This window comes from Suillus subaureus (genome assembly GCF_016647635.1).
Source record: "Suillus subaureus strain MN1 chromosome Unknown BJ212scaffold_7, whole genome shotgun sequence".
NCBI lineage: Eukaryota > Fungi > Basidiomycota > Agaricomycetes > Boletales > Suillaceae > Suillus > Suillus subaureus.
In genome coordinates this window covers 1167870-1192961 of record NW_024538563.1, presented here as the reverse complement: position 1 = coordinate 1192961, position 25092 = coordinate 1167870, and the positions used below count along the sequence as shown (strand labels likewise).

The following is a 25092-nucleotide window of genomic DNA, read 5'->3' as shown; positions in this document are numbered from 1 at the left end:
CGTGCTCCAGCGTACGAGTTCGTGCACCGCCATGATATTCTGTAGAAATAAATATAAAGGAAGCCCATGCTGGCAGTATGACATGAATGAAATGAGCGTGGTATCCAATATTCGAAAAAAAAAAAACGAGTCGCACAAACACAACAGAAAGCAAACACTTACTACACCCACCAATTCGGCACAATATTCAGTGCCAAGTGGCAGCACCGCCGTATTTAGGGCAGATCAGTTGGGTGGTGATGGGGAAGTGGTGGAAGTGGATGAGGGAGGGGTCGGGTAATTAGTGGTGAGCTTGTGCAAGTACGCGGGCTGTTGTTCCGGGAGTAGATGGAAGGAGAGAGCCAGGAATATTAAGTGGAAAAGTGAGTCAGTGAACCCGGCATTGGGCAGGCCAGGTATGCTTGCTCTATATGGTGCTGGGCTAGGTAAGACGCAGGCTGACGAAAATGTTGGCGCCAGCGGACATCATGATGGTCAGTCATCTGGTAGCGTTAGCGTTTGCAGTTGAGTGTACTTTGCACAATGCAAACACAAAATCTTGGGAAGGCACGAGTATGCCACGCGGGTTATGCAGATCCCTAAATTATTAGCCACCGTGACAGGAAGTGTAGATTAGGGACTCAATTCTGACGAGCGTATTCAATCCTCCAAGCTCAAGGCACCAACTAGAGTGATACATATCCTGTTACGGTCCATGAGCAGATTCTTTTAAAAGGTCAAGTATACCAAAACCGACCAGAGACGATGTTTATGGTCGATCGTAATCAGGCGTGGTAATTACATGCATGTGATTCTGGTGGCGTCTTGAGTACTCCTCCCACCATGTCCACACTACCAGACGTCTTCACTGACCCAGAGGATTCTCAGCTTGTTGCCGACGCTAAGAAAGACAAGCCCGAAGACCACGAGTTCAGCTACACCGAGCGCGACGTTATTCTCTACAACCTTGGCATCGGCGCGACAGCTAAAGACCTTCAATGGACCTACGAAAGCCACGAGGAGTTTGCAGCACTCCCAACATTTGGAGTGATTCCGCAATTCGCAGCTAGTTCTGGTATTTCACTAGGCTGGCTGCCGAACTTCAATCCTGTGAGTTGCGCCCCGTCAGGATTCAATGTACTCCCGGGAGCTTAATTATGCGCTTCAGGCTAAGCTTCTACATGGCGAACAGTATTTGGCTATCAGGAGCCCTATACCCACAGAGGGAAACTTTGTAAATGAAACCAGGTTTGTCTATATTGCGCTATCTTCACGTCAATCCCCAACTTCGCTGCACAGGCTCTTGGAAGTCCTGGACAAGGGCAAGGCCGCTTCGGTCACCACCATAGTGTACACAAAGGATATAGCCACAGGCAATGTCATCTTCGAAAACCAAATAACGGTCTTCATTCGAGGAGCCGGCGGCTTCGGTGGAAAGCGTTCTGGCAGAGGTATTAAAGTTTCTATCAACCGATCACTGGCGTGTTCAGGCTTATCTGAGTTTGCTGCAGATAGAGGCGCTGCAACAGCCGTAAACATACCCCCGAAGCGTCAACCTGATGCTGTGATCGAAGAGAAGACGAGTGCCTCGCAAGCTGCACTATACAGGTTAGAATTCAATATATTGCTGTACCTTCTCGTTTTTCTGACCCCAGTACATAGACTAAGTGGCGACTATAATCCTTTACATGTAAGTCGCACTGATCCTGCCATATACTCGAGGTTCGAGTAGCCCTCATCTCCAACATAGATCGATCCTAGCTTCGCGGCAATTGGCGGGTTCGATCAGCCCATTCTTCATGGTAATATCCGAACTTTATGCCTAGGCTAGGTTATTTCAGTACATCCTAAACTCAACTTAGGTCTATGCTTCATGGGGATCGCAGGAAAGCATGTTCTGCAATCTTTTGGCGCTTACAAGGATATCAAAGTTCGGTGAGTGCCATCCCTATTAGGCTCGATACGCTGTGTTCTTATATCCGTAGTTTCTCCGGTGTAGTGTTCCCTGGTGAGACGCTCGTAACAGAGATGTGGAAGACAGGTAGCAAAGTGATCTTTTGTACGTCCGATAGACATTTTCTCTTTCAGCTGCTGACATCAAACCTTCTCTCGTATAGCCACTAAGACGAAGGAGCGGGGAACCACAGTGCTGGCCGCAGCAGCAGTGACGCTCATTGATACCGATATGATGGCGAAACTCTAATACTAATGTGGTACGTAACGACGAGTATGGTGATCGACGACACTTGAGAAAGAATAAATTGATATCGCATGTACATACATATATACTAGCCAAAAGCTATGAAGTCCACGATAATATACATGCACCGGCAAAGTAGATGTAGTATGCTCGACCGAACTCCTGTTTAGACTAGACTGGAACAAGTCCTTGCAGCAGGGCACCACAAATTACATACCTAGCACGGTGGCGAATGACATATGGAAACAGTGGCATAATGTCCGTATCAATCAAATAGTCAGGAAATAAATATCAAAATCGTGTACGGGAATAAAGAGGGATCCATTAACGCTTGTTGGTTTCAGACTGTCGTTATTTGTGAGTCTGGTAGGCCCAAGGAATGTACTGAAAGGAGTGGTACGGTTGTGCTGGTCATTAGTCTAGGATTGGCTTCTAAAGGCGATTATGTATTCATGGTCGTAATTCATATCCGGGAGAATAGCTGGCCCAGTGTCCGGCCCGTTGTCCTTCTAACACGCGAAGATGCCTGGGGTGCCTGAGGTAGACCTACTCAGCACCTCGGCAATTTACAAACATCTCAGTCAGCGACGTACCGGGGTAAAACCAGAATGTAACAGCCAGGATCAAGTATAGACCTGCACAATGGTGAGCATGAACGCAGGGTGAAGTACAGCTCGGACTTACACATGAGAACCATGCCCTCTAACCAATTTGACTTGCCGTCCTGTACAACGTAGTTCACGGTGAGGACTGAGTATTCGTTTAATCATTGTGCCACCCTGTTGAACTTTGTACACACCAGATAGGAAGAGTACGATTGACTCCAACGGGTCAAAGAGGAGCGTCAATCTTTTACCCATAATCCAAGCGAGCGTCACCATGAACCTGTAAAAATACGAACAGTGAAAACTAGTGACAGGAGGTACGACGAAGAAACTCACGGTATAACGAAGAGTGCAATTTGCTAGAGATCGGTGAGCAATCTCAGAAAGACATCCAGGTAAACAAACGCACGATACTGGATCCGACAGCAACACCCAAGCTCAGGGTTAGCTTGTCCTTGACGGACACTGTGACAGCAGTAACATGTTCCGCTGCATTACCGACTATGGGAAGCAAGATCACGGCAACAAATTCTTTATTGATGGCGCCAGATTCAGTCAAACCGTTAATCGAATCAACAAGGAACTCCGCGGTAACAGCCACCAACTAGAGCGAGAACAACTTTCAAATGATTGTTGTCAGCACAGGCAATGGTACGCACCACAGTTACAACGACCAGAAGCCCGAGGGACACAGGGACACTCATATATGTTTCTACCTCAGGATCTGTGTCCTCCGTGGACGCAGACCGACGTTCTGGGTCGGTACCTTCAGCGGGCACAATAGGATTGGATGCAGCTTCTTCATCACCCGTCGGCCGAGGGGATTGTACAAGTTTAGCATTCTTACGACGGTAGAGTCTCAATTGTAGCCATGGATTTTGGCCCTCATAGACTTTTGTCTCTTGTATGTCCGCGCCACTGTCATCATAGAGGGCTTTGTGTGAAAACAGTTGGAACACCAGATATGAACCATAAACTAGACAAAGGTAATTAGGTGGTTACCAGCTGTGCTTTAGTTGACCTACTGAAAAGGAGAATGATGGCAACCTGGATGACGGTGAGAGTGTGAGAACAATTTTACACGTGTTGTGACATCGGACACGTACACCATGGCTGGTCTTTAGTATGTTGTCATATGTCGACGCCGCATTATATGTAGACTGGCCTTGCAATGCCATGTTGAAAGCGCCAGGCAGTAAAACGGCAATGACGCTAATGGTAAGCAGTGACGAATTCAGTTGCACAGCACCTGTCCATAAAAGTAAGAATGAAGGTTCCCATTGTAAAACCATTTCACGCATACTTTGTCCGAAACCCTGTTCTGAAAACCGCATACCCCCGGCAAAGAAGCACATTCCCAGCACCAGCACTGGTGTGTGGTCAATTAATTTCAAAATGGACAGCAAGAAGACATACGAAGATTGCTCAAAATAGATCCCACCACTGAGAGGAGCTGTGAGTTTAGGGTCGCACGGGAGATAAGAAGACATACAGGAGGACTGGACAATTGTGAGTTCACATTTTGTGAGTGCGATGATCTAGAGTGTAAATCTCAGCATCTTGCTGTGCAAGTTTGCGAACCTTAGAACGCACTGAAACGATGAGTTCAACGCTATGAAAAAAAACATGAATAGTTAGATAATGATCGACAGAAACATATTTTAACTGACGCATTTCCCTAGAATTTTGCAGTCGTTAGATTGAGATCATGAAATAGGCAGATGGGGACGAACCAATGTAGCATTTAGAAGACCTGCCAGAGTTTGGCCGACCCTTATGGAGAGTTCGTCCGTAGCGAACGCCAGGAGCTGGTAGTGGCTCAGTATGATACAACTACCAAAAAGCGAGCTTGTAATCACCTTGGCCAATGGAATGATGGCAAAAAATGTCACTGGAGTAGCACGCTGTAGCATCCGGAAATTAAAAGGTAACTTGTCGACTTACAGACAAAGATTAGACTGTGTTGATTAGGGAGAGCAAAGTTGATTGCCCACTTCAAACGACGATTGGTCAGGGATGATACAAACTGATACGAGAATGACATACGGATATGGGAATAAACACGAGCAGAACGTTGAACCCTGCGCAAGCAAATATTAACACAATCCATAAGCCGCAAAGGAGTGCCACCCGTACATGATGAAAGGATGATGGCGCGAATGCTTCTCCAGGTATTGGGGGCTCTGGATATCGCTGTCTCCGGGGTAAACATCAACGTTGCAGCCTTTCGTAAAGTGGGAAGGAAGGCCATTTTTTGACGACCGATATCACTCGTGCTTTTTCTACGCGTCACATTGGCATGAAACGGCTGATGCGATAACCGATTGTGCGCCTCTGTGGCAGTGTGCCTGCGGATGATTCTTTCTGTTGAGAACATGCTGTGATCTGATGACCCGTCAGTTTGGATAGGAAGGTCGGGAATAGACGCTGAGCAGTGTAGCAGATTGGGTGAGCTGTATTTGATCCGACAGTAACACGAAGGACGCTCACCTATCATAGAGCAATTGAGTTGGATTGGGGTCGAATGCTGTAGACTTGTCAAATGGGGGGTGGTACTGGTTGGTTGCTGTTGGTTTCGTTGCTTTAAATAAGTCAACGGAGGCGTGGCTTCTCAGAGTACTTAAGGCTTCTAGAATGTTTAAAGATTTCTAGATGGTGGACAGTTCCACCAGTACGTAATCAGTGGGAGTCTAACGGGTGACGGGCCACAATAACTTGAAATCCCCGTCCTTCAAGCGCAAGTACTTGGTAGGATTGCATAGTGTACTTAGTATTAGTTGTAATGTTCGCAGTGGATAGTTGGAGTGTACAGAACAATACCAGTATATACTGCAAGGGATTCGGATATACCGTAAATGCAAAACTTGTAACCGTGCGGCAGTAGCCGTGTCACGGAATGAGAGTATCATCGCTCTACGATCGGACACGGTGATTGTTGAATTAAGCGGGAGCAGGAACAAAAGCAACGAGGACATGTTAGTGCAGGTGAGTACATACAGTGGTGCAACTTAGTCCAAGCAAGATTTTTTTAGGTGTTGGGACCGCTGGCTTTGAATTCAACGCTAAGCGCTTAACCTCCAAGTATAACTTGTACAGCGTCGGCATGTTCAAGTGGGCGACCCCTGGTCCACAGCATATTCGCCAACCAAGTGGCAGCCTGCCAACCTACCACTTCCTTCAGTGGTCGTGGCAGCACTAGGGTGCAGCCAATTGGCAATGGGCGACAGAGGGCCCACGCTCCGCAGTGCATTAACTCCATGCGCCATGACACAAGGATGACATGGAGGCTTGACGTCATTGATCTTCGCGACTTCACGCACTCACTATGTGCATGATCGATTCAACGATCGTGACCTCGAGCTCCACTTGGAGTATGTTGCCATCACCTGCGTCACAAGGCTTGATGAACAACCATATTAACATTCAGCCCACCCAAGGGCACTAATTAATCCAGTACATGAAATCACTAGTGGGTAAATTCGCTAGTACTTATAAAGAAAAATGATGCAGACATTGCTCCTAGAGTCCTTTAAAATACATACAAAGTAATCCTTATGAGGCCGTCAACGGCACGTAACAGAACGGGATATCCAAGGGACATCCCACTATCCCTGATAAGCAAACGAAACGGCACCGTACAGGCCATCCTCACGTCCCAACATACCACAGCCATGTAAAACCTATAAAGTGACAATAGTCAGCGACCCGTTGCCGTCGGATATGACAAGTAAATGACTTACTTCCATCTTTCTCGCATGCCATCCGACACCGCTATTTACGTTCCCGTTGGCATCTGCAAGGCGACACATTTGAACACGAAATGGATGCGCTTTCGGAAGGTTTCGCTCGAGCCCCGTGCCAACCCAGCCACTGGCCGTATCGACATACCAGCCTCGACCACCTTTACTTCTGATTATTCTCCAGGATCCGGCGCCAGCACCGAGGGCAGCAAGGGCGGGCGCGGAAAGCTCAATCACCCGAAGCCGCGTGGGAGCAGGAGGTATAACAACCGTCTGCGAACGCAGAGTGGACATGTAGGGGGGCGTGCACAGCGGCCCGATAATCTGAGAGTGCAAAGCCATCATCGCCTGTTGTGCCGAGCCTCGAGGTGCGCCAAGTCCAACCCCGCCCCAATCTAGATCAGGGCTAGTCTGAACAAGCGTGAGTACCTCGACATTCATAGCCTTGCTCTTTAAAAATTGAGCGATGACGTCTAAGTTGAGATCGGAAATATATGATAGACCAAGCGACCGCAGCTTTGGCTGCGGTTTGCAGATATTAATGAGAAGCTCTCTAGTCACAGGTGCGCTTGAGAGGTCGAGGTATGTAAGTTCACCAGAGGTGAAACACGGCGCGGAAGATATTATTTCAGCAAGATCATCCGTGGTGAGCGGAGATCGGAATGTTTGGTCACCATATAGCGTGAGTTCTCGGATTTGTGCTGCCGCCGGTGTACGAACGAGGAATTCTCTGATACAGGACCCAGTTAGGTGAACACACCGGGCCAGCGCAAGCGAATGCAGGCGAATGGTTGAGCCCCCAAGAGCAATAAGTAATTCTGGTGTGACTCGGGTAGCAGAAAGGTCAAGGTGAGTAAGGGATGGGAATGCGAGGACGAAAGGCATCAGGATCTGAGGTTGAATCGATTTCACACCACGAAGTCCAAGGCGCTGAAGCCTTGGGAACGTGAGTGGCTCCTCTTGCATAAATCGAGCACGAGTACGTCTAATCTGACGTCGACCTTCATCGTCACTCCCACTAGACTGTTCATCCTCGTGAAGAAGATGCGTATTGACGAAATCTGTCAGGGCGCTCACGAAAACTGCGCTGACACAGCCAGTAAGGTCCATGGCCTGAAGGTCCTTGCAGTCTCTCCTTCTTTCGCGATCCTCTTCTTCGGGATCCTCCGTCACAATTCCTCGCCCACGGGTGGGGCGACCCCCTCCTCTCGAAGCAGAACCACGAAGTAAAAGTTCGTTCAGAACAGGCAACGACAGAGCACCATCCATGTACTCTGTGGCACCGAAAGCAGTTAGGTTTGGAAGTTCCTGCATTAAATGGTTAGTCAATGGAAGTGAATGATGTCGCCATGTCAAACCTTGAGAAGCGCTTCGACGCGTTCGCCGGTCACGAAACGACTAGTCGCAGAATCTTCTACGGAACGACGCATTCCGATGGTACGAAAGTGGTTGAAGTCTAGATGACGGACAAACCGGCCAGGACGAGGATCATGAAGCCTCGGGACTAGACGTAACGTACGTCAATTATGGCAGAATGAAGAGTAAGACAATGAGCAACTCACCATAAACTCCAGGTTCAGTAAGATCCATAACATTTTGAACGGCGTCACTGATTGTCCTCATAATCTTCCACCGAGCAGGACTTTTACTCTTCGGTCTAAGACGTCTTGGACTCGGGTCGCGAGATACTGGAGGCGTCAACAGCTCAGGAGGAATGGAACCATCTGGGCCAGTCAAGGACTCCATAATGCTTTCCTTCCATTTCCTAGCTGCATCTTCGTCAGAAGATGCACCAGTGCGCACAGCACTAGCTAGAGCAGCGCGAGTGGCTGCTTGAATAGATTCTTTGACGGCCAAAGCAGCCTTTTCATCGTCTTCGGTATCGGTCGTGATCTCGTCTAAGAGAGCAAGCCAGCTCCTGGGCAAACGAACCTCGATCTTGTGCCACAGCCATGGCTTGGCAGCTTCATACCAGGCATGGTTTACTAAACAGAGACGTGAAAGGGTTTTTCGTGCCTCTGGCTCGCTCCAATTTGGCGGTGGCATGGAAGATGGTAACGCCGCTGGCGTTCCAAACTCGCCAATTGCGAGTGGATCGAGAGAACTGGCATACTCGGAAGGTGGTAGACCGGCGGCATAAATATATTCGCATATAGTAAATAGCAGTTCAGGGGGGTATTGCAACACAGCAGACATGGAAATTATAAAGAGCAAGCAATGAGTAACGCGAAAGCCGGGATGAGCGAACTGGTCGACGGATCGTTGGATGGAGTCACAATTGAAGAATGTAAAACACGACTTATATACTGCTCGGCAATCCTTGACCCCAATTATGTAATGCGGGGACCATCATTTTACGTTCGCGGCACCTTTATAGAATGCCAGCACAGATTCATGAGCTTCCAACGTACGAAGGTTGAGTAGAGTTCAACCATTCCACAACTCACGGATGTCCTAGTTTTCAAATACTAACGACGCTTGGCAGACTCTAGTGCAGTCTTATTACCCCGCCCAGCTTTTTTGCAGTGCCTCCTTGTACCAACGGATCTTCTGGTATGGAACTTCGGCTCATATCATCGGCTCAAATCGGGGGAACTGGCGCGACGTCACACCATCTCGTTGCAATAGGCCCCCTTCCTCAGCGCACTGGACCACGCAATGATTACGAAATCCAATATAAAACGACTTAACTACTGCCACGGATAATTTGATACGATCACCATTTTGTTTGCTGGTGCGGGGTTTCTATTCGAGCCATCACTCGTCATTGACCGCATAGAACGATCGCTGGCGCCATACATCGACATGTCTAGCTGTCACCATCGACATCATCATGATGTTCGGCTGTCATTTCACAGTACACGTATCAACGTTACCTCTAACGTGACTCTCATGCAATTGGACCACTCGGGAATCTAGGATGACGTGCGATCTGAAATGTTTCCCGCAAACGAGTGTGAGGATGACGCTCGATTGGCTGGTTGCTGCGCTGGCATCAGAGCGTGTCCTCTACTGTCCTAGAACATACGCGCTTGGTTACGGGGTCGGTATCACCATCGGTTCCCCTTCAAGCTGGGTGAGCAGGTAGAGGCTGGTAGAGGTCAATTAAATGCCACGTCTCAGAGATATTCATAGATTAATGGAGTTATAGGAAGGCTGCGAGCTCCGAGAGGACCCCTGATAATCCCTACTAGGGACCACCCTTGGTCCACCTCCGGAGGGGGTGGAATAGGGTGAAATTCGTTGCTAGGCCCTTGTAAAAATCTCAAGGGCCATTATAATGCCGCCGGATTACAAGTTTAGTCAGCGCCTTCAAAGTGCCTTACAAGACCTCGAAAGACTACAGATTTAGTGCCGCGGCGGGCTACGTTCAACGTAAGGCCGTCAAGGGCCTTTATAACGACATGCGTCAGGTTGGCCCTTAAAATAATGGTATCGTAATGCCGACATTTAATTTCCCCCTGGCCGCTTCAAACCCGTGGGTCCTATTAGGAGGCCCACCGCTCCGACATACAACACTTGTTTATGTCAGAATCTATATCGGCCGAGTATCAGTTAGTACCGGAAGGTACTAGATCATAGAAACAATTACTGCATATCTGTCACAATATGTCAGAATTAGCCAAGTCTAAGAATATTTATCGTTTAACTTTGTATCTAAAGATAGGAAATTGACATCGCCATTGAATTCGAGTAGTGCTGACTCGTTTACCATCAGCACCTCGACGATTCACCGCACATCAAGCTCAAACTTTTCGAATGCTCAATGACATACACCCCCAGTAACCCGGCGTCTAGCGACAGCTTCCTCGCAGCACTGCAAGTGAAGTGCTTCGCGCTCATCCCCTCTACAATATATCTATGCTCACTTCACTCAACATCGAGTTCTCTTGACACGGGACCATGAGGACCTTAATTTGAAGAAGCTTGTTCTGGAACCCCCGAAGACATTGGGTGCACTCAAAGCCATGAATGCTCCCCCACGACAAAGTAGAGCAACGGAGATCATGGAAGCTGACGAAGATGAGTAGTTAAAGTACCATCAGCTGCTAGCGTGCATTATCAGCATCGCAGAGTGAGGACAGGTGAAAACCTCAATTTTACGCGGCCTCCCCCTCGTCCACCTCCAGATGGGGGGGGGGGGGGGGGTTGCGGCTATGTCTCCCCAGCATCCACCTCCGGATCACCCCCAAACTGTCCACTCCTGAATTAGGTCTGCTGCCAGGGCAGTCCTCGGTAGGGATTATCAGGGTCCTGCTCGGAACGATGGCGAATTATTGTACTTCAAGCTTCATTGACTGATTGTCACGGGATTTATTGGTCTGCGCAACAATGGAATTTGCAACGTGCGCTTCCTCAAGGGAACAAACGTGGCAATCGACATGAACTTCGGCGTTTGTCATATATAGTTAGATCAAGGTGTGACATAGAAATCATACTGTCTCAACATCCAAATCAGTGATGCAGCTGTGAGGCGTAGTGAGTATGCATGGAAAAATATTGACAAAAGACACATACTGGAGACAATCACAGGGCTCAGGACAGGTAGATTGATTTTAGCTGTGCGGAAGAAGCAAATCTCAGAGGTGAAGTGCCCAAATGCGATGAGGTACGTGAGGAGAGCCATATCATAAATCCTAAAGTTGGGCCCGAGGTTCATCATTGTGGCTTCGCACGAGGAGAACAACCCACGTTTTGTTATTGATATTGTACGCAGCATATCCCCGTATGACCGCTGATGTTAATGTCCAAACTGCAAACGTTCGTGCCTGAAGTGTTGTTACTGGAAAGACAAAGTTAGCGTGAATCACATTCTGGCATCAATGAAAGGTCATATACTTGAGGCAGACGGAACGCCAGCATAGAGCCTGCGGGTCAACTTTAGTGTCGTAAAGTTCTGAATAGTGTTGAACACAGCCATTGTGGCGACTATGAGTTGCCATTTAGGCAAAAGGCCTTCAGACTTGGGCAGGTCTAAGGCACGAGTTTTTAAGATTGCCATAGAGCAAGAGCATGTTTTCACTCACAGTCCAACAGTATCTGACTCTGAGTAGCCATCTTAGCTAGTAGTGCTAGTATGGTTGAAACTTGTTGAACGGGGTGATGCCATATATGGGCTTATGTAAGTTTCCTTTTACTGCTTTTTGTTGGAAGGTGGATGTTTTGCAGATCCTGGTTTGTGTTGTCCCCATAACGGCTCTGGTACTTTGTACTGGACGAATGAGCCAGCGACGAAACCCATGCAGGAACCCTCCTCCTCTAAATTTCCTGGGACGTCACGCTCGAATTCACTTGCAAGCACTATTAGCAGTAGTGGTGCTAGTCTAAGTCGCCGCTCGCGGACGACAAGGAAACGAACACGGGCGATAACTACAGAGTCTAGGCCAGATGACACGCGTGCAGAAGAAGACCAGGTGCTGGACATCTCAGCTGCGAATAGCGCAGAGCCATTTCCTAGTCCGGTTAGGATTGATTCTTCCGAACGTTTACTGTCTCCGGTTACTACGCGATTCGAAACAACCAGAAGTCCGGTTTCGAGTCCCGTGAACTTGCAACTACATGGTGATCTAGAACGGAGTGGAGGAACGTTCGGCGCTGTAGGAGGTGATTTGCGCGTGTCTGTGAAGCAGAACGGGTCTTCAGCCCCTGCCGAAAGTCAACCGGGTTCCCAATCGCTAGCAGGATTCACTCCAACTATTCCTGTGAGTTTAGAGTCTATTTTCTTAGACGGGTGGAGCTCACGAAGTTCTAGATAAAGGGAAAAGGTCGCGGCAATAGAGCAATGCTGACGTCTCCTCCATCTGCCTTCCGTCCAAATCCCACTGACAGCGACCATGCACGAAGCAGTGTCCGTGACTCCTTGCTGACGCAACAATCATCTACATCTTCCTCACTTTATCCTCTTACTACCTCCATTGGGACAGAGTCACCTCCTTCTCCCCTCTCACCGACGACACATGACCATGGCGTTATTATTCCAGCTCTCGAAATCGATGAACCAATGAGGGTGCAGGAATTCAATGCAGACGACGTCTCATATCGTCTTCAGTTGCTTGTGAAGAACAATTATTTCCTTCCTCCCGCACACTCAAAACCATGTCCGGCCGATTTTGCACCGGGCATAAACGCATCCAAAAAAGCAACCACTCCTGCATTTCTGGACTATTTCCGAGTTGGAAAATCCAAATCTAAACCCGTTAGCCCAGATTACTTCGATGGATCTCCGATGTTGAGAGTTACATCAGATTCTACGACCGTGTCTGGTTACATACCACGTGGAGTACCTCAAACATTCCGATCCCCGAAGAATGTCCAGCACCTTGCACGTGTGGTCGTTGTCCGTGAGCAAATGGACGATCTTGTTGCTGCTGCAAAGCAAGCGGAGATAGATTTGAAAGGTCGAGACGTTCATCCAGACCGCGATAGGGGTGTGCGAAGACCAAAGGTTGATGTGTTTGATGGGATCATTGATCCCACAGGAAGCAGTCGACGTGCCTCCCCCATCAGCCAACTACAATCTAGCCTTGCAAGCCTCGGCACTTCATGGACTGGGAATTGAGGACTCTGTGGGAGCAGCCGTGTTAGCCGAGCGCTTGCCTCCCGCAGGTAGTCCTGGACATTCCATTAGTCTCGATCCACAAGAGAATGCGTGGAGAAAGGCTTTGCTGCATCAGGCTGTTGGGCACTCGCTCAACAATTCAGCAGTAACGTCTGTTGTGTCGTTGTCCACGGCTCCGTCCACCCCGACAAGGTTACCGCACCATCCGCGCTCGTCAGAGTCACTATATCAGCGCGCTCTTATGAACCCACGGAAAATGCTAGACAAGAAGATTATTGAGAACCCGATAGTTGATCACCTTGAGGAACCTGAGCCACCAACAACCACTGCAGGCGCACCTTCTGGAAAAGATCTTGTTGCGCGTCTTCCGGCTCGGGAAAATGTGCGGTTATCCAGCTATACTCCCCTCCGAGCAGAAACCCCGGTCCCTCAAACCCCTCTTGCGCCTCCTCCTCGCCGACGACTTGGAGACACCCAGTACTCTCATTCACAATCTTATCTTCCCGCGGGTTCTACAGAGCCTTGTCGGACACTTCGCAAATCCTGTTCTTCGCCTATGCTCTCCGATTTCTATGAATTAAGGAGAACACCCATGATGACTCCACCATCACTGCCATCATTAAGTATATCTCCTCCGTCCTCGCATCGCATGAGCAGGATGACCGCGCTGACTGGTTTCTCTCGGTTTACGGATGATTCGACCGCTTTTGATGATATTCGGTCTCGTCCTTCCTTGGCAATCTCAGTGCCAGCAACCGACGGTGGACGTCGGCCATCATCTTCAGAGTATTCTCAACCGTCTCCGACTGCGTCCGCCTTTAGGGATAGATGGTCAAATGGCTATTATTCCCCTAACTCCCAGCCACTTCCCGTTGATCCTTTGTCACACTCGCGAGATTCCTCGATGTCGCCGCCTACCCCAATTCCTCGTCTTTCTACTATGTCCCCACCACCTAGACCTTCCTCATCGATAGCAGGCATCGCTCTGTCACCTCCGCCGCATCGTTCGGGGAACAATACCAACCAGCCCAGACCTTCACGACTCCATGAAGCATTATCGCTTAATAATTCGTCCTCAGACTTTAGCCAAGGCACCTTCCGCTCCTTTAAATCATTTTCTCCTATGCTCAACAACAACGGTACCCAAAGTCATTTACCTCTGCCACTTCACGTCAAAATCTCCGTTGACAGCTTTGCGTCTGGCATTCACTCTGCGCCACCTCCCTCATCACCAGCCACCTTCTTTGACCACATCCAGAACCATCCGAATGCTATGGATGACTTGGACGATTCTGAGGATAGTAGAAGTGACATAGACCAGGATACGACTGTATACCGAGACTCTGAACCCTCTCCCCATCCATCACTTATGCATCTAGGCAATCGCTCTACTCCCAACCTTGCCAGAACTGCGAATGAGCTGCATTCTCAAGGAAGTCCAACCGAGCGACACAAGCCTGTCAGCAACGTCCCGCAAAAAACTCCATACTTCACAAATGTCAAGGCATCGCCAAACTCTCTCACTCATCTTACGCTTGCGCAGCACTCACAGGAACATCTCACAGTCGATGCCTCCGCACCGCAGCGGCCGGACACGCCTGGTTCGGAGAATGTGCGTCGCTGGCAGAAGGAGCAGCAAGCACTGGCCGAGTCATCGAAGAGATTGGATGGGATGCTGATACAGCATATGGAGGCTGAAAAGGACACGTTGAGGAGAATTGCGCTGACTGCTAAAGTATCGAAACCTTGAATTATCTTAGGACTCTTTTTGCTATCCTATTTACCTACATCCCTTGTTTTCTTGCTGCTCTTTCATTGCTTGTATTGTACATGAGTACTTCTGATACCTGTCATCTATTTTCCTACCCAGAAGTATATGATAGAATGCACACGAGCCTAACGGCTCAATTTAGTCATTGTCACAAAGTTAAGCTCGGTGTCAATAGTTCACGCAGTACATGCGCAGAGTCAGCATTCTGACTCCGCTCCTTTCAACAGAGCTCGTTTACGTCTGCAACGTTGTTCACGACTGGCAGCATTAACGAAATGGAGAAGACGAGCGAGCATCAGAAACACTCATACTCGTGGCACCAGGTGAGCCACGGAACTCTGATAATTAACGCTTCATTTGGCTTACGCTCTCATGACTTATGTAGTCGCATGATCAGGTGAAGCCAATGGGGTAAGGGTTTGTTTCATAGTCCTGACACTTGGGCGAATTGCAGGCTACAGTTTTGTTACTTGTCCCATATGAAACCTCGAGAGAAGACGTTGTTGTCAGTACCCTTACTTTGTTTGCCACGTATAATCTCATGTTCGTCACGGTAGGTTGTTATTGAACGCAACTATCTACTCGCTGGGGTTAAAGGGCAACAGCCCATCGTGAAAGTCAGTCTCTCATCGAAAAGACAGATCTGCAATCCTTGATCTTCAATTTTAGGGTCGTCTTTACAGCCACGTCGACGTGGCGAACTCGGCGTGGCAACTCGAACCACGCAACAGGCGTCTTTCCGCTCGGGAGCGTACCACCTCGACCATATCGACAACGTCCACCCAATCTTCTTTCGCTTTGTATCCGACCCCGAAATTTCAAGCAGCTTCGCAGCTTCTCTGGAAAGTGGCCAAGTGTCCGACGCAGAGGAGATTGTGTCTCCTTCACCCGCATTATCATCGCCTATCTCCTCGGCTGATGAGCACACAAGCAGTTCGAGTCAACGTCACTCTATTCCTGTAACTTCTAGTCCTGGATCGCCTTCATTGCCTGTACATGCTTTATCATCATTCTCCTCCTTGGAGTCACTACACTCCAATTCAGGAAGACTCGTAACGCTTCATCTCGAGAAGGAACAGTCGATTATTTGGCCATCATTAATCGTGAGCTTCCGCTGTCAGGGTCTTACCCATGCTAGAGCTCACCGGTTACACAGCAAGGACCAATCCCTCAGGAAATTTCCCCATGCGCTCCTGTCCCTATGCTATATGACTCCAGCTTGGAGTACAAATATAACATGGACCCCACAAGTCTTGTCCTATGTGCCATAGAGCTTTACGACATCAGGAAAGATAAAGAAGAAGCATTTGAGTGCTTTGTGTATGTGACACCGAGCTGAAAATCAGTTTCATGTGTGACTGACTTCCTGTCTGACTATCCAGACGAGCGTGGCACCATGGCCACCTCCCCTCTGCTACAATGAAATTGGTGACTCACTATCTACCTATCCAAACATCATTGGACCATCTTGATGCATCTGAAGAAGGGCAACGTGGAACCGTCTCATATTATGTTCAATCCATTGGCGGCCCGGCGGGCCTGGCCAAACTCTTCTTGGAAGCTGGTCTTCTTCATATCGAAGGAGCAGCTTCTGTCTTCCTGTCCGCATCTTATTCTACGTTGTCGTCCATTAGGATGCCGCCACAGCCACAGCCCGGAGAAGGTGGCACAGAAGCTTGGAAGCGTGATAGGGAAGCCGCAGGTCGATACTTTGAGCGTGCTCGCGCTCTGCAACCCGATCTTGATATTCCTGTCCTTCCTGATGAAGGCGTTGCCCAACATGGCCTTGGAAGCACCCATGAACTTGAGATGCCATCTATAGAGATTCATCCTTCTGCCTCGGAAAGTGTCTATTCTGGAGAGGATTCGCTCTACTCAGAACAAGAGATCATCCCACGCCGAAGAAGGCAGAAGAAAGAAGAGCTTATCTTCATGGACGAGGTCAAGGGCAAGGATGACATCGATAGCGCATGGTATCTGTATGTTCCCAGCCTAGTGGGTGCCGGCACAGCATTGTTGGTCGTGGGCGTTATAGGCGCACTTAGCCTTTCGTCATGGAGAAGAAACCAAGGATCTTGATGTATCTCTTCTTTCGATTCGCCATTATCAGGGATCTGTTTGTTTTGTATGTAGACTTTAGCCATCGTTCTAGTTTTACTATTGCTCGAGTTATTGCTTCTTTGTATCAATGCCTATGTCCGGCTGTTGCTACTTGCCAGTATTTCTATCGTGGAAATGACTCAATGCGGCCGCTCTGGAGGTCCATGGTGTAGCTGGTTCAAGTTGACTTCAGGGACTGTTTTCAATCTGGATCATCGCCGTCATGCGGCAAGGCACCGCTTGGTCTAAAGCTGCAGGCTCTCTGCCTTCTGACCGTCTACGTCCTGCGCAACGCCCACAACATACCCCCCAAAAACAAAGCAAAGGAAAGGGTAAAACCCAAGAACCTTCCAAAAGCAAAGCGATTCGTAAGCTCGAATCGCTCGCCGGGGGCGTTCGCAAGTCGTCTGGCAGAGAGAAGGATCCGAAGGGCGGATGTTTCTGCCAAGGTAAGGGCTCTTCAACTGATCAGAGCTTATGACGCTGAAATTAAATCCAGCAAGAGAACATGACCTTTCCCCATATGCCCCCATATGCCGCAGTTGCGGATTGATCCTATGTGTTATCAACTTGCCCTACTACGCATGTCCGCACTGTTCTGCAGTGCTCCTCTCAGACATTGCGCGTTCCTCTCTTTCTGTCCGTTTTGATGAGGAGATATCCAAGCAAGTAGCAAAAGAGGAAGAGGAGACGTTGCGGATCGTCCAGCAAGCACGCGATGCGGAGGGCGCGTTCCCTGTTCTCCCTGGTTCTGCTACACTACCAGTTCTGTCAAACGCTCCTTCTCGTCCCGCAGCCCAGACGCACAAGATATTATCTTTGAACTCCAAGACGAAGAAATACACTGTCTCATCATACACGAACACCCCTGTCTCATCCCGTCCGGCATCTCGTGCTGAGTCTGAGGTTGAAGAGGTTCACAGAGTCGCGGCACCTCCCCCACAGATTGACTTTGTGAAGAGGGCACCTGATCGAAATCATCCGTGGAGCAATATGCGTATGGAATTGCTTTATGTTCCCGTGAAATAACAAGCTGGCGGTCAACAGTGCTAAGGAGATTGCAAGGCCCTTGTTAACTCGCATATAACGAAGGGTGAATGGTAGGCTGAGGTAGTGTAAAATACAGTATACCAGTGCTATTTGGTCATACAGATACAGGATACATGCAGCAGAAATATCAATGGACAAACTTCCAACCCCATTAAATACTAATAGATGTGCGCGTGAAACCAAGATCAAGGGCAAAATCGAAAAGAGTACAAAGTAATACATTTTATCTTTGAGATCATGGCGGCTCCTCTGGGAGTAAGTGTTCGAGTTCTTCCATATCGAATTTGAGCTGATCGAGGGCCAGCTGCTTCGCGGCCAGTTGAGCCCTGGCTACCTCCAATCCCTCTTCAAGTCGCCTGAGTTTTACAGGATGGGGGCTGGAAGGGCGTGGCGGTGGATGGGGGGATGGGATGATAGGGGATGATTTTCTTTCAGGTGAGAAAGGGAGCGGAATCAGGAGCGGGTCCACAGGAAAAGATGTTAAACCAGGATCGTTCCATGATAGAATAGCAGTGGGCTGCAGAGGTGTCGCCAGTTCCATGTTTTTTTCGATATCTATACCATCATCCAGATGCTGAGTGTCGTGTGCGTGATAAAGATTCTGGTAATTCGGTGAACTGCGGCGTCTCTCTTGCACGGACGATGCACCTACTGGTGACTGCTGATGCAATGACAGTTTGAGAGCGTCGATTTCCTTTAGCAACTCATGTTCGCGGGACTTGGCAGAACTTCGACTGTGCTGAAGTTCTTGTTCCAGGTGCGAGACCTGAGAGGCCAGCCTACGCCACGGTAAGGATGAGTGCACGGATGATACGATGGTGTCAGGGACCCTACCTCACGCATTCCTCCTCAATAACCAAGATTTGTAGGAAATCGGGAGGTTCCCCTCCATTAGACAACTGTAAAAATTATTCAGTGATACGACGCAATGACTGACGTGTCACGAACCCTGTGTTTTCTTACGGCCACCTCAACCAGTGCCTTCCTCTCCGCTTTAAAGGCCACAAGTTGGGAGGTGTATAAATTAATCTGATTATCCAGCTGTGTAATAGAGCGTTGTGATGCAGAATCAGAGGAAGCTGTGGGACTATTGTAAGATAATGGTCGTGTGACTACATGTGAGTCAGCTGGCAGGATGGATACTGTATGCAGTGTTGGCGTAAAATGAGTTTCGGTATCAGTTGTCAGAGGTTTCCTCGGGATGACTGGTTGGTGCGGGTGATCGGGAGAAGCAAATTTCGGCGGTGACGAGGGGCCAACAACGGGGGTGGCATCTGCTGAAATGCATGCAGGTGAAGCCACGGAGTCCCGCGCGCGCTCAAGCTACAGCGAGCACGTAATCAATAGGATCGTATCAACGGTGGCAAAAAATGTAATCCCCACCTTTCGTGCTAAACTCCGTATTTCAATCTCAAGAGATTTATTCCGAGTGTTGCTGTCCACTAATGCACGGAGACAGTCTTCATCGGTCATTGGTTTTGGAGGTGGCATTTCGCTTTCGGGGGTTCGAGCTTGGCGCGAATGGTCCAGCGGTGACCTAATATTATCTCTCTTTTGATGGTGTCGGATGGATGCTTCTAGTACGACCTCGCGTGCGGCAACTTTAGCCTCCAGTTCAGAGATACGGTGGTTGGCTTCTTCCACAACCTTGCAGTGGGCTTTGCGCTCATGGTCAAGCTCGGTGCGAAGCCTAGTTATGACAGAAGCACTGTACTCCAAGATATCCTCAGAATCCCTGCAGCTTGTATCACTGGGTTTAAAATGGTTCTCAGGGAGTTGATCTGGGCGTTATTTTTTTGGCATTTAGTCTCAACGTCCGCGAAGCTATAATGGATGGACAGACGTAGATGTTTTGTTATGTCCATGCGACTGCAAGGCCACATACTCCAGTCACTGGACATATGGACTAAGAAATGCAACATTGATACATGAGCGGCAGACATGCGTCCGTTTGCAGATTGCCATGCACCTTTCTGAATCAAGTCCTCAACGACATCTTTGAGATCATCTCGCTCAACTTCGAGCACCTTCGCGAAGGTTCTCCAACGGTCAATTTCATGGGACAAGGTTACCCTCTCGTGTTCCTTCGCCGCTAAGTCGATTACATGTTGAGCCTTTAGAGAATCGACGGTGTCAATAGTTTTGAGAAGGCGAGCCTGCGTTTCTGAAGTTCGAGCAATATAGGCGTCTATCCGAGCCTCCAGGCAGGTAATCTACATTAATGTACCTATCAATAATATTACCCTGGCTGACTGTGCTATACCACTGACCTGTTCGTCCCGTTTCCGGAGAGTTTCTTTTAAGTCATCTCGCTGATCTTTGTGGCCCATATGTACCTGGATAAATTATACAACAATCTATACATCCAGCCCGTCTGAGTCGTAGATCAAATTTTAATACCGCATGTGCAACACATGCAAGCTATGAGCGTGAGAAAGAATTCCCGAGTCTTCATTTTACACGTCCGACTGTCAACTTTCTCTTTTCGCCCAGGCAACTTAACCAGTCTACGGATCACACAATGTCTATGTGTGTTTACGTTTGTCAGATGGTTTCGCTATTCCGAGTCAGGGAGGCCTGTGATCATGAGTCCTGACTCCAAGTTGGCCTACACATCGATCAAGAAATCCGCAGAGCGAGGCATATGACCGTGATTGATCATGAAATCCACTGTCTGACTCTACGGATGCTCTTGACTTTGTCGTGTCATATTCATATGATCTAGACAGGGGCATCATCCATACATCATGGTCAAATCCAGAAATAGTCCAGTATCCAGCCAGTTCACCGCGACTAGCGTTCCGATTGTATGCACCCACGTCATTCAACAATGGAAACCTTTGTAGATCAGAAGACTTAGAAACAGTGCCACAGTTTCATCTGGTATATATAATCAGGTCACCTGCTCATCAGAGACTTCAGAACTTTTGCACTCTCTGAATATTGGACTCGCTGTTCTTGATTGCACCATAGACTTGTATTGGTGCGTTCTCTTTGCCTTTAGGACTGGTGACATCCTGACCTTTCATCTTCGTAGAGTTGCCGTCATGTGTTACTTTGTAGTCCCCATCCGCACTTGCTTCAAGTGCCACCAAAACGAACCACTTTTCGACGAAAACGAAAGGCGATTGTCGCATGCGAATGAGAAGAACGAGGTACCGTAATCATCTATGCTTGAAAGAACTTCAAAGCTATTTGACTCATTCCTAATAGCGAAAGTCAACATACGTAGAACCTCCCCAAGACTGCTACTCGCGCTGGTGTATTTTCAGTAGTGAACACTCTAACACTTGCAACTCCTGCCGGATCACTTGTAAACAAACGTCAGTGGCAGTCTTTCCTGTTATCTGTCGAGACTGACGCGTTTTATACTCTGCAGACTCGGCAAAACACGCGACATTCAGGGTGGTTCACCTTCATACGTTTGCGACATTTGCGCCTCAAGCCCTCAGCGGCATTGTCAATGCCACTCGCCATATGGCGTAGGCAATGGTGTACTTCGTCGAGGGGAAACTGGTTGGTTTGCCGGGTTAACGAGATCTTCGGCAAAATAATATCTGGCAAATGACGTTTCCGTATCATTGACACTTTCTACGAAATACCAAATTCATCACAAAACGTTACCTCTTCCAAGTATGTTGGACATCCGCGATTGACCATTCGACATCACGATCCTCCTCTTGTACTGTACTGAACAGGCCCACGGCGTCTTGAATATTACTGTTGATGTGTTCCATGACCATGGGACCTAGGTGCGCGCCATGAAATACAGCCAAGACGCAACACATGTGTATATTCATCTGATCTGAAAAATGTATCAATATGCAAATCACTGGCACCGTGTAATGTGTCTATCAATGTACTGTGAGTTGAGCATACCCACTTGCCTACCAACCAGATATCCCTACTGAAGTACTCACATTTCTTACGCATGAATTGTAAACATATTCTCACGATTGAAACGTGCGTTGCTGATCCCATTTTTAGGTGCTTACTCGTTCTAGCAGGTCAGCCTGTTAGTAACTGTGATCGACTAAAGCTATATCCTGATTAGCGATAGTCAGACAGATATTCCTGTAGCCGCTAGGCCAGATTTACACCTCACTGCTCGACCTGCTCGAACCTTAATGCAAAAAATTCGTATTGCTATATGATAAGGAAGACCAGGACTGAGGAGACTCTAGGACTCTCCGCACTGGCGGTGCCACATCGCTCACTGCTCTGCTTCCTCTACTACCTGACAAATATACGAGAACAGGAATACGAGTCTTTGTTCTCCTGCACTGGGATCACCATGTGGTTCACCGTCTTCTGTGTCGTGGGTCCGTCATTATTATATTATATATCTTCAGCCCTTAGATAATGGCGTCTTCCTGGATATTCGTGACATTCAGGTATCTGACGAATCTTTACGGAATATGACAGCGATCCGAACGGGTTCTCAGACTCGGGAGCACAGTACGGAACGGAGACCAACGGCAGCATGCTGTACAATACTAATGCTGCATATTCGACATCTTATAAGCAGTAACCTGAAGCGAGGTCGACTTGTTGGCATAAATTAGTATGAATGCTTTTCAGGCGACTCAAGCTGATGCGTTCTTGAGGTTGGGTGTAAGTGCAAGTCCTGCTATCGAGTGTATCCTGTATCACTGATACCTGTCGTCCCAGTATCCTTATGGTGCGGCTATGGGTTTATGATCACTTTTCATTCATTCATTTATTTGTCTCCCCATGGTAGTTGCACTAACAGCGCTGTGGGTGAGCGCAAAAATTACGACAGCCTTTGGTGAACGAGACTCACGCTTTTATTCGAACATTTAGTTATATGACTACATACTGTCCATACCCGACGCGGCAAGTAGAAATTTCCTTGGACATCCCAAGGTGCACTGATCCGTAGTCGGTGCAGGTTGAGTTTATCGTCGAGTCTCGATGGGGGCTCGGGATGTTTTTCTATCTCGCTTGCAGTCACTTGCCCTTTGCCTTCGTGTCACTGAATATGCTCAGTGAGTGTTCGGTACACATCTCCATTTTTCCTCCCTCATGATGTGATGACTTTCAGTGGTTTTTCAACCTGATGCCCCACTCCCTGTATGTGCAAATTGGAGCGTTGCAGACACTTGAAATTAATCCATCCCAATCGAAGCTTTGTCGCTCTTATGGTATCGCCAATGTCTGTGAGTCTTGTGAAGCTTCCTCCAGCCATGTACTGACTCCGCGCTATAACTCATGAGATATAGGGTTTCTATTGATGTTCTTCGTTGAGTGTGGGTCCAGCAGTTGGATTACCCAGCAATGATTCTGCGCTCTAACAGTGTTGCACTGATCCAGCTATTTTCATACTCAGGGCATATGCAGTATGGGAACGGGAGAGGTGGCACGCCATATTCGCAATCGTCAATGTCATTGTGAGCCAAAATACATGGAGGCTACGGCCAACTCCAGATAACAATGCCCAACCCATCTTGCGCAGGCCTATCTAGTACCAACTATCATTTGCCTTTGGGAATTTGACTCGTCAGTCTCTGGTACGTATAACTTCAAGTTGGACTCCGTGTCTGCTTAGCTCCTGACCTCTTAAATACAGGGGAATGCTGGATTCCTGGCATTTTTGGATATCTAGATATGAAGACGAGCTCGACAGTATATGCGCTTTACTGCTTGCTCGCTGTTATTGAGCTACGTCCGTATCGGGAGCTACTGCTAACACAAGCTTGAACTTACTACATGCACACGATTCCAGAAATATTGTTTCTTCTGTACTATCGCGCCATCAAGAGTCATGGTGGCCGGGAGATCGACAACCGTCTCATGCGTGGTCTCATGCAACACAATCTGCTGTATTTCGGCTGCAGCTTTGGTTAGTTCTCGCATATTACCAAACACCTCTTGCATATTTACTTACTGAATGTTACAGCTTTTACTCTCAGTGTCGTTCTCACAACAATCTTTACTCCGGTAAGTTAGATGTGTACATGCGAAGCCACTCCATTTATGCAAGACGTAGTTTCCATTTGCACACACGGTGGCAAAGTTTGTCTACTCTCGATTTGGAGGTGATGGTTACTTATTCTGCAGCAGCTATCAAGTCATTGTGCAAGCCGTCTTAGTCACGCAAATGCATAGGGACTTCTGGAGGTTGAACCGTGCTTCTTGTGGCACCTACACGGATGTTTCTTTCACGACGTGGATGGCAGCAGTCCCAGATATTATATGACAGTGCGCTTCCTCTGCCAAATCGTCATGATCATGCAGCTGACACTCGTTGATCAAGAGACAATACTACTTGGAACATGCCAACCCTTAAAATTACGTGACCATTGGGCAGTCTCTTATACGGGCAAGGCTAAGAAATGGATGACGCAAATTCGCTGGAAGTCAACCCATCAATCACAGCATATTTAGTTTCTTCTTCTGTTCTCTCCCTGACTATTTTATATATTTATCCCGTTCATCGTCACTCTAGGCTATGTCAACAGTGCATAGAGTATATTTGTGTTCATTCACCCTTTGATCTAGCCATACACACTCACACACACACACACACTCTCTCTCTGCGGTCTTTCTTTTCTCTGGGGTCGAAGACCCTATGTCAGACATAGCTCTATTCGAGTGCGGGGGGCTTGCTCCCGGCTATCTATCGTAGTTTGTATGTACTGTGTGCGTGATGCGAGAAACACGTACTCCGAAGGTGTTGATGAAGCGGCGAGTACGTGCGATAAATTTGAATAGCGGCTTGATACATTTTTTGTCGTTTAGGAGGTATTTCAGCTGCTGGGTTCTGGTTCCTAGTTCTGCCCGCATGGCGTTCCGCTTGTACATGCTGGGCATGCTAGCAGATAGAGTATAATACGAAGTGAATGCAATTGATCAGAGTGTGTTCACGAGTGACCGTATGAATAGTATGATATGTAGTATGCACGTGCAAGAGATGAAAAGAACGTCTATGACGTATATGGCACAGAACTCATGCAGTCCTCTCAGAGTTTCTGGTTCGGTATATAACTATGCAGTGCACATGGGGAGTCTCGACCCGGGACCATCCCATCCTTTCTGTTAAAGTTTCTTTTACCTCAAACCAAAGG

The 25092-nt window shown here is 48.2% G+C and overlaps 10 protein-coding genes across 10 annotated transcripts; 6 read left to right on the top strand and 4 right to left on the bottom strand.

Annotated features, from left to right (window-relative positions):
* The first annotated feature begins 734 nt into the window (after positions 1–734).
* BJ212DRAFT_986587 (hydroxysteroid dehydrogenase) lies at positions 735–2521 on the top strand. Its single transcript, XM_041344518.1, has 9 exons — positions 735–1089; positions 1148–1227; positions 1279–1430; positions 1491–1587; positions 1642–1669; positions 1730–1781; positions 1842–1914; positions 1965–2038; positions 2097–2521. Exons 1-9 carry the CDS (start codon positions 823–825, stop codon positions 2180–2182), a joined length of 909 nt encoding a protein of 302 aa, XP_041196222.1. The 5' UTR covers positions 735–822; the 3' UTR covers positions 2183–2521.
* Positions 2522–2725: 204 nt separating this feature from the next.
* BJ212DRAFT_1265621 (Sodium/calcium exchanger protein-domain-containing protein) lies at positions 2726–5161 on the bottom strand (the record flags this gene model as incomplete). The annotated part of the gene is made up of 18 exons (XM_041330503.1): positions 2726–2814; positions 2864–2929; positions 2979–3064; positions 3121–3143; positions 3194–3388; positions 3444–3760; positions 3810–3831; positions 3891–4033; positions 4088–4153; positions 4201–4227; positions 4277–4322; positions 4378–4396; positions 4455–4462; positions 4518–4592; positions 4644–4675; positions 4729–4777; positions 4831–4865; positions 4921–5161. 18 exons carry the CDS (start codon positions 5159–5161, stop codon positions 2726–2728), a joined length of 1539 nt encoding a protein of 512 aa, XP_041196221.1.
* Positions 5162–6389: 1228 nt separating this feature from the next.
* On the bottom strand, positions 6390–8720 carry BJ212DRAFT_1265822 (uncharacterized protein; the record flags this gene model as incomplete). The annotated part of the gene is made up of 4 exons (XM_041330518.1): positions 6390–6464; positions 6525–7832; positions 7883–8028; positions 8087–8720. 4 exons carry the CDS (start codon positions 8718–8720, stop codon positions 6390–6392), a joined length of 2163 nt encoding a protein of 720 aa, XP_041196220.1.
* A 1936-nt stretch (positions 8721–10656) lies between these two features.
* On the bottom strand, positions 10657–11635 carry BJ212DRAFT_1337929 (Erg28 like protein-domain-containing protein). The gene is made up of 5 exons (XM_041334991.1): positions 11552–11635; positions 11364–11498; positions 11217–11307; positions 11043–11161; positions 10657–10991 (listed from the first exon to the last, which is right to left on the bottom strand). The coding sequence occupies exons 1-5, from the start codon at positions 11580–11582 to the stop codon at positions 10939–10941; spliced, it is 429 nt and encodes a 142-aa protein (XP_041196219.1). The 5' UTR covers positions 11583–11635; the 3' UTR covers positions 10657–10938.
* On the top strand, positions 11636–15000 carry BJ212DRAFT_1337927 (uncharacterized protein). Its single transcript, XM_041334990.1, has 3 exons — positions 11636–12226; positions 12277–12975; positions 13004–15000. Exons 1-3 carry the CDS (start codon positions 11765–11767, stop codon positions 14831–14833), a joined length of 2991 nt encoding a protein of 996 aa, XP_041196218.1. The 5' UTR covers positions 11636–11764; the 3' UTR covers positions 14834–15000.
* Positions 15001–15033: 33 nt separating this feature from the next.
* On the top strand, positions 15034–17106 carry BJ212DRAFT_1337923 (uncharacterized protein). The gene is made up of 6 exons (XM_041334989.1): positions 15034–15177; positions 15412–15471; positions 15524–15654; positions 15678–15957; positions 16011–16174; positions 16237–17106. Exons 1-6 carry the CDS (start codon positions 15130–15132, stop codon positions 16931–16933), a joined length of 1380 nt encoding a protein of 459 aa, XP_041196217.1. The 5' UTR covers positions 15034–15129; the 3' UTR covers positions 16934–17106.
* Positions 17107–17177: 71 nt separating this feature from the next.
* Positions 17178–17983, top strand: BJ212DRAFT_1265826 (uncharacterized protein; the record flags this gene model as incomplete). Its single annotated transcript, XM_041330519.1, has 2 exons — positions 17178–17403; positions 17454–17983. 2 exons carry the CDS (start codon positions 17178–17180, stop codon positions 17981–17983), a joined length of 756 nt encoding a protein of 251 aa, XP_041196216.1.
* A 256-nt stretch (positions 17984–18239) lies between these two features.
* On the bottom strand, positions 18240–20334 carry BJ212DRAFT_1478240 (uncharacterized protein; the record flags this gene model as incomplete). The annotated part of the gene is made up of 8 exons (XM_041339680.1): positions 18240–18605; positions 18657–18783; positions 18839–18903; positions 18953–19327; positions 19388–19785; positions 19848–19910; positions 19974–20217; positions 20275–20334. 8 exons carry the CDS (start codon positions 20332–20334, stop codon positions 18240–18242), a joined length of 1698 nt encoding a protein of 565 aa, XP_041196215.1.
* A 491-nt stretch (positions 20335–20825) lies between these two features.
* Positions 20826–21591, top strand: BJ212DRAFT_986041 (uncharacterized protein). The gene is made up of 4 exons (XM_041344517.1): positions 20826–20987; positions 21042–21159; positions 21218–21327; positions 21384–21591. The coding sequence occupies exons 2-4, from the start codon at positions 21052–21054 to the stop codon at positions 21556–21558; spliced, it is 393 nt and encodes a 130-aa protein (XP_041196214.1). The 5' UTR covers positions 20826–20987; positions 21042–21051; the 3' UTR covers positions 21559–21591.
* Positions 21592–22310: 719 nt separating this feature from the next.
* BJ212DRAFT_986001 (uncharacterized protein) lies at positions 22311–24461 on the top strand. Its single transcript, XM_041344516.1, has 17 exons — positions 22311–22326; positions 22430–22618; positions 22676–22685; positions 22746–22765; positions 22829–22861; positions 22917–23013; positions 23070–23098; positions 23154–23184; positions 23242–23274; positions 23339–23415; positions 23481–23535; positions 23595–23690; positions 23751–23867; positions 23925–23965; positions 24015–24040; positions 24089–24226; positions 24284–24461. The coding sequence occupies exons 2-16, from the start codon at positions 22571–22573 to the stop codon at positions 24222–24224; spliced, it is 849 nt and encodes a 282-aa protein (XP_041196213.1). The 5' UTR covers positions 22311–22326; positions 22430–22570; the 3' UTR covers positions 24225–24226; positions 24284–24461.
* The last annotated feature ends 631 nt before the right edge of the window (positions 24462–25092 follow it).